General features: G+C 41.3%; 1 protein-coding gene across 6 annotated transcripts in view; it reads right to left on the bottom strand.

Annotated features, from left to right (window-relative positions):
* The window catches only part of nedd4l (NEDD4 like E3 ubiquitin protein ligase), a 41,812-nt gene that overhangs the window by 7,067 nt on the left and 21,494 nt on the right, over nucleotides 1-13,251 (bottom strand). For 4 of the 6 annotated variants that reach the window (XM_062413571.1, XM_062413572.1, XM_062413567.1 and 1 more), the window contains 13 exons: nucleotides 13,108-13,210; nucleotides 12,064-12,218; nucleotides 11,538-11,673; nucleotides 11,235-11,423; nucleotides 11,026-11,103; nucleotides 8,746-8,805; nucleotides 7,739-7,876; nucleotides 6,574-6,807; nucleotides 3,730-3,927; nucleotides 3,052-3,129; nucleotides 1,340-1,394; nucleotides 587-645; nucleotides 159-224 (listed from right to left, as the gene is read on the bottom strand). In XM_062413571.1, coding sequence (XP_062269555.1) covers nucleotides 159-224; nucleotides 587-645; nucleotides 1,340-1,394; nucleotides 3,052-3,129; nucleotides 3,730-3,927; nucleotides 6,574-6,807; nucleotides 7,739-7,876; nucleotides 8,746-8,805; nucleotides 11,026-11,103; nucleotides 11,235-11,423; nucleotides 11,538-11,673; nucleotides 12,064-12,218; nucleotides 13,108-13,210 — 1,549 coding nt within the window. The remainder of the gene's footprint in view (nucleotides 1-158; nucleotides 225-586; nucleotides 646-1,339; nucleotides 1,395-3,051; nucleotides 3,130-3,729; nucleotides 3,928-6,573; nucleotides 6,808-7,738; nucleotides 7,877-8,745; nucleotides 8,806-11,025; nucleotides 11,104-11,234; nucleotides 11,424-11,537; nucleotides 11,674-12,063; nucleotides 12,219-13,107; nucleotides 13,211-13,251) is intronic. The other 2 variants (XM_062413568.1, XM_062413570.1) reach the window with 2 other exon arrangements.

Below are 13,251 nucleotides of genomic sequence, written 5' to 3'. Positions count from 1 at the left end.
AATTCATTTAAACATGTTATTGATATACTTAAAGATAAATAATAATCACCTTTATTATAAGATTTCGATTTGCCCTGGTATTATTGTAGTAAAGCTCCTCAAAAAGAATCGATAAACACAAACATGTGAAGACGTGCATTTTAAAAAGCAGTTCTTACAGGTTTCTTCAGTTTCTTCCTGAAGTAGTCGTATTTCTGCTTGAACTCTCTGGAGTAGGGAACAGCCTGCACAGCCAACAAAAAACCCACAACAGTCAAGGAGTGATATAAGTCAAATAACATCAATATACTCATTAGGGATCAGCTTCTGATGGAGGAACACTGGACTGGACTACATAGGGAGTGACAGGGGGGAGGGAGGTTGGGAGCGAGGGAGAACAGTATCTGCAGTGGTACACAGATTAACAAGAAGGTGCTGGCATGTTAAGTGACAACCACAGTGACAAAGTGATTTTTCTCAAAGACGCACTGAGGCTGATGATAGCGCATGACAGATAGAGTTACAGTGTTAAGGGGAGGGGTTGTTTTTTCCATGTAGCGACACTGTTGTGACAGAGACTCTGAACTAGCAGGAGGAAACTACTCACAGGTCCTGTGATAGCTGGACTCTGCAGGCGAGGGTCCTCCCACTGCGTGTTCTTGGTATCTGGTTGAACAAAACAAAAACAAACATTTGAGGCATTGTTACACGCCGCACGCCCCCCCCCCCCCGTGTCCTTTCCTCACACTTTCTCCACTCAGTGATGAGCATGATACGTGGAGGAGGATTTAAGGGAAGCTTGAGAGGCGCTCACTCTCTGTCGTGCCAGCAGCCTGTGTCATTGTGGCAATGTTAATGGTTTGTTTTCTTTTTTAAGTTGGGGAGGGTCAGGTAGTCCTCGGTTTTTGTTTTATCTAGATATCGTTACTTAGGTAGACGGGGGGAGGTATCTTGATCCGACAGCCCATTGCGTGGTTGGTCTAAACCTCTTAATTTTTATGTACTTTTTGGCCAGGCCTCCACTTTCCCAGATTAATTTAACTTTAACGTTATTCTTTTTCTTTTTCATAAACAAACTCTTTGTTTTAATCATGACTCTGGCTGGACATCCACTTTATATGTTGTGGTCACTGGGTTGAGCCTTAAAAGTAGGTGCTGTTGCTTTTACGATATAAATGATTAGTAAAATAAATAATCAACAGCTTAAATTAATAGTGAAAATATGTTGCTGGAATGGTGAAATCCATCTGTTAAGATGAGAGTATGCATACCGCCGTTATATCATACAGAACAATAGTGAATCAGGTGGATAAGGGCTTTGCACAAGACCAAAAACAAGCTCAACACAAAATTGTCTTACTGTGGTCAATGTAGAAAGTGCGTCCGTCTGCGTGAACTCTCTCTTCCCATCCAGGCTGAAAAAAAGAAACAGGAGAAGAGTGAGGATAATAAGTCACCATGACACAGCATTATTACACAGGCCATGCTCAAATAGTAATTTAAATCCATCAATGATCTTTCCTTTTTCTTTTTTTTTTATTCATGTTTGATTGAACTTGATTAAACACTGACAGCTCAGCCCTGCGGGCGAGACAAGCTCAATCAACCACCAACCAAAGGAACTGAAGGGATTTTCTCTCCTATTTGAGTCAGGTCTGAGGCAGCAGCAAGGCAGGGATACGACCACAACATTTAAGTTAAAGGCCATCACTACCAGTCAAAACCAGTACACTGACACAGTGACCACTGAGTACAGTGCCACAGGCCACACACGCACACACGCACACACACACGGCAACAGCAGTCAGGCAATTAAAAGAATTACAGCGGATCGAGAGTCAAGGGTGGGGAAAACAGGGCGAGTCTGACACATCTGTAACAGGGTGTACCTACAATATGTATATACACAAAAATGTGTGGTTCTAAATAAACTGCAACTGCTTGAGTGCACACCAGATGATAACACATGCAGGAAACAGCGAGTTTTTTTTCTAATGTACAGCTTATATTGTTTCCATCCAACCCTCCCGACGCAGCATTGTTTTCCTCCTTCAATCCCTCCTTGTTAATTTTCTTTTTTATAAAAATGTGTCTTTGTTCAGCTCATCTATCTTTGTCTCATACACAGATAAAAGTACACAAGGAAAGAGAACGATGGGGCGCTCCAAACAGAAGGGAGGGTGGTGGTGGTGCAGGGAGGGAGCACAGAGAGGTGGGGTTATATATTGATGAAAAGGGAAGGGAGAGGTAAAGTCCATCCATGCCGGTCATGATAGAGAAAGAGAAAGGAGAGAAAGAGAGAGGGGAAAAAAAAAAGGAAAAAAAAAAAAGTGCAAGGCTGTCTGCAGGCATTTGACCAGACCGGACCAGACCAGACAGGTAAGAAGGCAGGCAGAGGGAGGGAGGCACCAACCAACCTCCTCTGGTAGGTTCTGCCAAACAGACATGGCCAGGTGTAGAAGAAGTAGTAGCATACATTAGATCCACCAGAACGGAGTGGAAAGAGAAAGAGAAGGAGGGAAAGAGAAGAGAGAGAGAACACACACACATGCACACACCACACAAGCCTGTGAGATGTAGAAACCCATGAAGTGTTCATTATTCAACATCTAGCTGTGGTAACGTTAGAGCCCATCTGTTGGGAGCTTGTCTTTGTCACACAAATAATAGTGCAGGTGGCAGACAGTCTTCACCACCTAATTATGGATCATCACGGCCCCACGACTCTGCTTTCTCGTCCTCGTTCTAACACTGCCCACCCCCATCTTTTCTAACAGGTCTAAAAAGGACACGTCTAACACTGACATCTGATCACGTGTCTCCTTTTACTTTACATCAGACATATACTGACCAGTGAGTGACGCTAACTGAACTGTAAACGAAGACCACAACTGCAACTTGATAAGTCACACATGGCACATTTTATCTAGGGAATCATGTTGCAAATTCATGGTAATTTAAACAGGCTAAATTGTGCAAACAAAGCTACACAGTTAAAGGGATGTGTGCATGGCTGTTATCAGTTTATCTATGGGTTGAATATGCTGTTGGTCTAATTGCGATTGTACTCACAGGAAGAGGACCAAGTTCACCAGGCTCCATTGAGTTCTTATTCCTCAAATGTACTGGATATTTCAATCTGGGATCCTCCTGGTCGTCCAAAGAGAAATGAAGGGAATAATAAGATAGTATTTTTAATTGAAAATGAAATAGAAAAATGTATAGCTGTAATAGTAGTTTCAGAGTAAACAGCTCTCAGAGGTTTACTTTGTCTGAAAAGCAAGTAAATGTGAAATAGATTCTTATACCACCAGGTGTCACTACAACATCCAGAGAGATCGACACTAACCACTGCCCTAAATTTCCAACATGATTACTCAAACTGTCAATTAATGCTCACAATCACATGCGGTAACAAAATAAGATTATATAAAAATGTTATTTTATGTAAATCAGAACAGATCACAAGGCAAATAGAAAACAACGTGAAAGAATATTTTATAATGTATCTTGTTGTATTTAAACTGTGCATGTTGTTGACTTTCAGAGAATTGTCCTTGAAATTCCAACTTGATACTTTTGTAAACTTTATATATAAATATATTCATACAGGATAGGCTGAAAATCTGCTCTGTCCTTTAAACAGATAAATAACTGTTAGAAAATTACAGACCTGCACAATAAATACGTGCTCTTCATTCATATTTATTCAAACATCACCCAACTTGCTATGACAGTAAGTTAGCTCACCCAGGTGGTTACTCTGCTGTTGTGGTCGATGAAGAAGGGCCGTGCGTTGGGGGCTATCCTCATCTCCCAGCCTGGGGGCAGGAAGCTCTGCTGCGTCTTGTGCTGGGACTTGGGGGAACTGTAGGGGGATGGTTGAGGTGACTGGGGATTGGAGACTGAGTCCTTCACAGCCCTCCGTACCTGGATATTGTTGGCTCCCTGAAAACATGAATGGAAAATATTATATTATCACTCCCTTTGGATTATGAAAAAGAAGAATGAAGAAGTGAATGAATATGAATGACAGACAGCATGAAGTAAATCATCAAGCAAGGATAGAAACCAATCTTCCAAAAGTTCCCTTGTTATTCAGTTAAAAAACTGAGATCGAATTCAAATAGACCATCGTCACCACAATATTAAAACTGAGAAAACTGAGGATAAATCCTTTTGAGTTCCATGTAAAGCTGCAGGGAGCTCAGCCTGTCAGGTTTTTAGTAAAAATGTCATGAGAAGGTTGAATCCATACTTGATAAGTTCTACAGAGGTCAGCTTTAACCGATTCCCTGCAAATTGGTTTTGAGGTTTAATGGTACAATAACTGCTTAATTTGGAGATTTCCAGTTTTCATTTGTTTCCTAAATTAAGTTAAAGTCCAAGAAAAAGTGGAGCACCTCTGCTGTAACAGAATCTGATGTCTTTATTTATACGTTTCTGGTAATAGACAAGTTGGTCAAGGCTAAAAGAGAAATAAGTTACAGTACGACACCACAACTCAAGAAACTACGCCTGCAGGAAGTTCACCATTTCATCTCTGGTATCTTAAAATCTAGTAAAGCAGCATTTGATAGCATAATGAGTCTTCCGACATCACACGTTCCCACGTTCTTTTAGAGGTAATTATCACTGACTGAACTGATTTTTAGCTAGGGAGAAGTCTGCATCAATTATTCCAAAGACCTTCCACCTCCTCTATAATTTGTAATTACAACACTCTGCACTTCCTTTTACTTTCCAAAAAGTCTTGTTAACGCGCACCCCCCCCCCCCCATAATTAAACAGCTTTCAGGTCTGTTCCCTTGGTGGTAGCTAAGGATCTTCATCACTGACTGAACCCCTTAAAATGCAGTTCAGTGCAGGTCAAACAGAGACCATCCATTTTTAAATACAATGTGTTGATCCTAATTAGTCAAGGTTGTGTGCTGTATTTATAGCTCCACTCCATAATTTAAAGTTCAATATTAATGTCAGTTTGTAAAGAGGGTAAATGACCACAGAGGATAAAGAAGTAAATCAAAAGTTTCACACCTTTTCTAAAATGTGACTCCATCATCTGTTTTAAACTGCTGCTAAACTGCAGTTTAATGACACTAAGGTTCCCAACACATACTGCATACAGACCCACACACAGCCATGATGTACCCATGCAATATGATAGGTGAAACAGAATCCAATTTAGAAAACATTAGATGTTATTCCCAAATGTTATTTGCCTTAAAGTCTTAATGTCGCTTGTTTGCTCAAAACAAAATGGTGACATTACAATGTGCTACCTTAAGTTACCTGTTGTTATTACTTAACACATGCATCACCTTCCCTCTTTGATGGTTAATCCCACTGATTCAATGAGTAAGAGACTGGCTTTATGATAAAAAAGATAAGATAAGAAGCTCTTTTTTAGTCCCAAATTGGGGAACGTTGTAATGTTATTAACTTTACGTGAAGGACAACCCACTGTGGAGAGAACTTCATTAGGCAAATGTCAGCAGAATGTCCAACACTTTGAATGTACAAGCAGCAGCTTCGGTCTAAGTGTGCTTTCATTAAGCTTTCTGGAGGCTGGAGGTTTTAAGGGTTAAATGGACATATATAGTATATGAGGTGTTTTAGTAAAAATTGAAAGCTTACTTATTCTCTCATAAAAGACGCTAAAGAAAGGCGAAAAGAGTGTAAACTGTCTTTGCAAGTAAAAATTCTTATTTCAAATTGGGGTTAAAAAATGATTTACCTCGCGCAGCCTTACCTGTATTATCAAAACAAGAAAGGATTACTTCAAGCCGGAAATGCACAGTCATTGTGTCCTAAATCAGTGAATATTAGGGACCCACAGGGTTCAAAACATCTAAATTGTTTTTGAAGGTTATTTTCTTATGATGAAATAACCATGTGATCTACAGGAACAATAGACTTATTATTTGCTTTTGTGGTGTTATTAAAACTGCCTCTAGACTTAATGATTTCCATGGTCAGGATGACTTTGTGTATTTTGCTCAAAGCAACTCCAAGGAAATCCAATTATATTATTAATTTAATTTATTCATTCAGCAGTAACTGAAGCATCTTGGATTTACCACACCAGCTTCATCCTGTTAGTGTGATTACTTCAACACACACTACACTGCAGAATGAAATGATGACTGTGCCAAGCATGCACCACAAATCCATCATCAAACAAACAAATCAAAGAAAGCTAGAGTAAAACTCTGACCATTTTGTGCTCAGTCACCAGCTCATATGTTGAAGATGGAAGAAAGAGCAGCATGAAGAAATAAAAGAGGTTATGAAAATAAGAGATGATGAGAAAAGACCAGTTAAATGGTGAGATTCATATTTAGGGAAGGCAATGGTGGATGTAACCTAAAGAGAAAGACACAAGTGTCACATTAAGGAGGAAGTTGAGGATTTGCTGCTGGGTATTGGTGAAGAATGTGATCCAACTTAAGGACAGTAATGCTGATACAATAAAGGATTGCATAAAAAAAAGTATGGAAGGGTAAGGGATTAGAAATAACAGAAGAATTTCTTCTCAGGAAGCAAAGGGAGGAAAAAGATGAGTATGGTGGAGTGGAGGTGGCTAATTCTCACCTCGAAGGGGGTGGAAAGGGTGACGGTAGGGGAGCTGAGACTACGAGGTCGTCGGACTTGGGGTTCATGGTGGTTATTGGAGGAGGACGAGGAGGAGGAGGGGGTGGATAGGGGTGGCAGGGCAGAGGCTCCCCCTGACGCTGATGCTGCTGAGGATGATGCTGTTGCTGCTGCCGAGGATGATGCTGCTGCTCCTGCTGCTGCTGCTGAGGTGCTGGGTCCGTCTTCAGTCAGCTGTCAGTGAGAATAGCACTTTTAAGGTTAAATGGGAAATGAGGCAAGCGTCCTTTGGCGAAAACCAAAACTTCTCCCGTCATACTCTTTGCAATGCTGTCAAGGATGCTTGTCTGCACCGGAGAGGACTGGATACAAGAAAGATTAGTTCCTAAAACGTCAAACACATGGGTCATTTAGGCCCAAGAATGCAATCGTTTGTCACTTGACAGATACATAATTAAGGGATTAAGATTCTTGGTTATTGTTACCCTCAACCCTGAACCTTGCTATTATACTGTCATCTAAAAAATTCATCAGCGTCCCCTCCTTCTGAGTAATAACAACAACATGAGAATCAAAGAGTGAGACAGTGTGATGAAAGACACATGAACAGGTATAACATAATCTGGAGTTGTCTGATAAATATAGAAAAGTAAGGGTGGATTTCATAGAGGAGAGACGTGAGAATTAACCATAACACCCAACATCATGTAGCAGACTCTCCCTCGGCTCAGACTATGTGGAACCGCTTCAGTTCAGACAGAACGACAGGGGTAGATAAGTGGAAAAACAGGGTCGAAATCGGAAAAGGGAGGGAAAAAAGTGGTGGTTTGCAGTTCCATGCCAGCTTTAGGAAGACGTGACCAGTGCAGAGCTGTGCTTCATCCAGAGTATTAAGCAAAATTCTAGACGAGAGAAGGGAGATGTGAAATAAAGTTTGACAGAATAGGAAATTGGACAGAGGGAGAGGCAGAATAAGACTTTGAGGGTGAAAAGTTGTGTTTCTTTCCGTCATTCTTTCCGGCTAGACAGAAGAGAAACACAGAAGGGGGGGAAAGAGGAGGAGGTGCAGTACAGTGGCCAAGGCCATGATAGGGACCATGGTAAGGTCCAGTCCCATGCAAAGAGACGAGTCCAGCCTGACTGGCAGCCTCCGGACCAGCTGTACCTGCACAATTGGCCTAGTCCAGGTTGTGGTGCGGCTGTTATGGTTCACGTAATAAGTTCTTCCCTTCGCGTCCTTCCTCTCCTCCCATCCAGGGGGCAGGCCAGGGGTGGTCAAGGTGTAAGCAGTCGACGAGGGAGACTAGCCAAGTGTGGGGAGAGAGCAAAGCAAAGAAAACTCATCAATACAGCCCAATATGCTCACTGACACTTGGAGGGACGCTTAATGTAACGAGATTTTAAAATGGAAAGTGAGTTGGGAAACAAATTACAGTCGGTGCAAGACGACACAACCTGAGTCAAGTCGACCTTAGCACCAAAGTTATTCCACATATTGTTTTCTCAAAATCAAAAAACAAGAACAAAAAAAATGTTTTTCCCATTTCAGCTGCACAAAGACAGCAACAGGTCAGAAACCAGAAATTACAAAAGGAGCTTTACAACAATGGGGGGAAAAGGTGAACTTTCACCAACAAAACACAATGACGGACAAAACACTAAAACTAAAATAAGTATCAAATAAGTAATAGAAGTAGATCATTCATGAGTGAACTATAAACAGTTTTTAGCATAACAATTTATCAAAAAATTCAATAACCTGCCAGCAATGATTTGCCTTTTACAAATATATTGACAAAGAGTAGTCTATTTCATCGATTTATGGTTTAATTTCTTTATGCAATTAGATTGTTTATGCTGGTTTTTAATCAGAGAACCTGCTCAAATCTGTTTTAAAGTGTGTCGGGAGATATCTGATCACAAGTGCACAGTGCTTACTTTATCTGTTCTCAGCTGGTATTAAAGTGTGTAGCGATGCATCTCCTGTGACCACCTGTGATCGGATCTCACTTCCAGGCTCTATATGCAAGTAATCACGTATGGAATATGTGTTTACGAAGACCAGATGATATTGTTATAATCCAATCTGGTCAGGGGACGGATACAGCCCATCCACCAAGATGTGTGTGAACGAATAGAATGTGTACTGTACATTATGAACTTAGATATTACCATAGACTCCTCACCACCTGAGACTGTTTGAGCTCTTGTTCTTCTGGTCTGGGAACTCTGCTGGTGGTAGACAACATGGGAAGACGGACTTTAGTTCACACTTTGTCATGTTTTCATTGGCAGTGGGAAGGTAATGCAGCAACGGAGTGTTCGGGAAGTAATGGGGTAAGGTCGAGTGAGGTAACACTGAATGGACAAAGTGGGGAAATTTATTCTCAAAGGAGGTGAGGAGAGAGAAAAGGCAGTGAGATTATGGACCGTGGCGGGAAAGTGGCAGCGATTATTTAAAATGTAATAGAGAGGGCATCCACTGAAAGGTACAAGCTGTGAGGTCGACAAGCAGCAGGAAGGAGAACAAATAATTTGGCAAGAAGTCACTGTTGTTTTACGGCTGATCCGATCACACAAAAGGCAGCTTTAATAAAGGTGTAAGTACTTTGCTGGCAGGAACTTTAAGATAGTAAAGTGGAAAGGAAATCAACTTATTGAGACAGAAAAAAAAAAAAATCAAGACAGTGTGATATGCAGAAGTGTCGGGCTTGAATTTCCCTGTTGGAGGGAAGACACAGACTCTTTTCCCTAGACAGTGTTTAATCCCAAGCCAATGCAGAATCTATATGCTTACCCAAGTAAAAATGCTACAGACTGTGCTCTGAAAATGTTAGAGCCATTAAAGTGAATTACTGAGCTGGAGTTCACAGAAAGTTCACGAGGAGAGTTTGAATTTCAGAATTAAAATGTGAGAAAAACGACCAAATGCAAGAAAGACGAGTCATTTTATCCAAACAATCCGAAACACACATCATAAGTTAGATGACAATATCAGCTGACAGATGCTGGACATTGTTCTGCTTATTCTCGGCTAAATTCCTGTGAAGACAGTTATCTATCTCATTTGAATTCAAAGCCCTAAAACTACAGTAAAGGAAGACCACTATTTATCTATCTTTAAATTAAAATAGTGTAAGAGTGTCAACTAATAATCAAAAGAGGACACTCTTAATATTATGTTAATTACATCAACAACAGTCATGTCATACTCAATCACTATGAAGATATATACCAGATTCATTCAGCTAACCATCAATATTAGTTTTCCACATTTGCTTTCTTTCCAATAAAAGTCAAACTGGATCAATGGAGCTTGATGTAATCAGGTTGAAGAATATATGATGCATTGCAATCGTTGCATCTTGAAATCGATGAGGTGTGATGACAGGGATCGACCGGTGAATGAAGAAAACATTACTGTGAGTGGCAATTGAATTAGCATGAGTGTTGTGGAAATGCCCATAATACTAGTGTTATTAATACAAGAATTACGGAGAAAGGAAAATTTGAGTGAGCATTCACTGGGAAAGAAGGCTAAATCAGAAATAACAGTCTTACTCTGACATAATCCAGTTTAAAAGGAGGCCTTATATCCACATGCAAGCACATATGCATTGGCCAGTACCAAGAGCCCACATCCGCCTACACCTCTTGAATAATCTTTCAATCCAAATATAACCTATACTACCTTACAATACTCAATTTCTCACCACATCCAGAGGGAAATATTAAACCCAGGACTTGCAGTTTGTATTTTCCATTCTCTATGAGTCTTACAGCGGTCCAGTCCTGAGAGACTTCTCATTAAAGGGAAATGCTGACATTAGCACCTGTATTTTCCCCTGGCTTCACACTGCCATGCTCACTGCTGTGACTCAGCTGTGTGACAAACATCTGATTCAGATCTTGTGACACATTTGTGGAGCCGACTCGACACAGATGAGATTAACACTGACTCAGGACTCTCCGGGTAATAATTGAACTGATGCGGCACTGTTCGAAATCGTACTTCTCTACCACTGGTTTGTTCAAGCACACATTATAGACACATTAAACATAGCAGCGAGTGAATCACAGAGAAGACAAGCAGTAGTGGGAGAGAGGGGGGGAGGAAAAGGCGAGGTATTCCTACAGAGGCGAGAAGAAAGGAGAGAGCCGAAGATTCAGGAAGGAAAGGTGAGGACTTAGCAACACCTACCTCAAACGGAAATTGGAAGTGGAAATTTTAGGAAGAGGAACATAAGTGGTGATATTAATGTGTAGTGCATCAACAGCACTGAGACATGCCAACAGAGATGAGGTACACGACACACCAATACAAACCTGCTAAGGCAATCAGAGAACAAAGACAAGGATGTTCACCACGCTAGAAGCGTAACAAGGAAAGGGAGGAAGCAGTAGAAGAGAAAAGACAGGACGGAGAGAAGTGTGGCGGTTCAAATTATGTACCATGAGAGGAGGAGCCTGGGCCTGATCACTGACGCCATCCGTCATGCTAGAGGAGCGGAGTCTGCTTGACATCTGGCCCTGTAAATGTAGAGTATGCAAAAAAAACATGCCAGAAATGATTGTTTATCAACATCACTGAGAAATGACGACATTTTGATGTGGAGTGGTTTGAGTTTGGACTACTGAAGATGACAGGGTTTAAGTCTCACCAGAGCAGAGCTCGGCCCTGGTACTTCCCCGTTGGTATCGGGAGTGAGCGACAGCCTCAGATTCAAATCTTCCGAAAACTCCTGTGAGGCGGCTGTTGGTGGGGGCTGCGGTGTCAAGATGGAGGAGGGGCCGGGTACAGATGGGGGCGAGCTGTCACTGGGATCTTCTTCTGTGATGAGCTCCCAGGACTACATGAGCAACAAGGACACAAAGCTGTCATTTTAGTAACCTCATCACATGAGCCAGCTGTGTTTTAGTATGTGCGCATGTTATATATATATGTGCATATCCCTTTCTCTCACATTGTCCATGTCCCTGGGTTCCAGGTGCTCATTCTCGAGGTCTTCACTAATGTGGCGTCTCGATCGGAAAACACGGTGAGCTTCCTGATTGATCTGCCGCTGTTGATTGTCACTCTCAGTTTCTGAAATCAACTCTCTGAGAGAGAAGAAAGGATTTCATGTAAAAATGTTAGTTATAGTCACAAAATTACTACTCACACATTTGATTGAGCCAAAAGACAGTCATTGAAGTCAGTATTACGCCTTATAAAAGTGAATTAGCAGCATCGGATGGATTTGTGTGAATACTGTCAAACTAAGACCTCCCATCACACTGTACTTAGCTTGTATGAGCTCATTCTGACAGATGAGACAATCAATTGGTTCAGATCATATTGTTAACAGTAAGTAAGACATATCTGTGGCTACTATGTTTATCAAGACATAGCTGCATTATATCTTAAAGCATATTCAATGCCAAGATCGATAATGCTCTCTTCTTCCTGAATATAAAACAAATAAGGTAAGAAGAGACATTTGGGCGTACATGTTTGAGGGCCGTTTCCACTGTGTGCTGCGTTTGTTGTGGTTGACATAGTAGGTGCGTCCCAGATTGTCCACCTTCTCTTCCCAGCCTGGGGGCATTGGGGGCAGCAGCTGTTGCGGTCGCTGGGAACCGGAGTCTGCTGACTCATCCCATCCCTGCGAGAGAGAGTTTGTATTTTTCTTATCAATATTCCAGCAAGTTGATGTGACACACACACACACACACATAAGTTAATTGGTCCGGTTTAAGAAGGGATTCAAGCAAGGATACGCATTAAATTGGCTGGTTAATTTTCTGCGAGTTGTGTGGTGGTTTGAATGTTATTGTCTCTTTTGACTAGAGGATCTAAGACTAAGGATCTTAGGTAGTGTTTGTGCATCAGTGTAACTACCAGGGTTGACATGTTAACTCAGGCAGACAGAGAAGGTAACCATGAGAAGAGTGCACCGTATGCTAGCGTAATATGTGTCCTTGTAAAGAGTTAAAAAGAAGATTTTTCCTCGTGAGAACATAAAGCGAAGGCAGCCTGACAGAGTGGCATTTAAATGTTTCATATTTTGCTAAATGTCACCTTCTCACTGAAATTTCCCCATCTGAAAACGTCTAACACCTTGCATCCTCTCTACCACTCTTCCACGACTCTTTTGAAATCCACATACACATGCAAGTAAACGCACACACATAAAGGAAATGAGGAGAAGCTCCTATTTCTCAAAATAACAGGCCGGATACTAAACGATTTTTCCAGACCCTGACCTGGAAAAGACTTTCACCAGAATCCTGGTAGAAAGACGCTGCCAGGATTCTTAGAGAAAAGAACAAAAAGAAGAATTGTCCTTTCTGTTCTCACTCTTGACGAAAAGCACTCTCACAAATTTCTATCAAAGTAGGACATTTACTTTCAACTTTAAGCTCTTTAAACTGTTTGTCTTTGTACGAATGGAACAATGGAACTAGAATCTGTTTTGCTTTCAGAAAATGAACAATGTGGTCAATAAGACTTCTGAGGTAGAGTTAGCAGGTACACCGTGGCCAACTTCTTACCTCAGCCTCCTCCCTAACTTCTCCGGCCTCCTCCTCGGGTCCTCCTTGTTTGGGCAGATAGGCCATCTTCAGACGCAGGTAACCCTTCACCCTGGACTTGTGACTGGGAGATTAACATCAGTAAGAATCGAGCAGGGCTTAAAA

This window comes from Platichthys flesus, chromosome 19, assembly GCF_949316205.1.
Source record: "Platichthys flesus chromosome 19, fPlaFle2.1, whole genome shotgun sequence".
In the NCBI taxonomy this organism is placed as follows: domain Eukaryota; kingdom Metazoa; phylum Chordata; class Actinopteri; order Pleuronectiformes; family Pleuronectidae; genus Platichthys; species Platichthys flesus.
The sequence above is the reverse complement of the archived record's forward strand: the minus strand, read 5'-3'. Positions and strand labels throughout refer to the sequence as shown.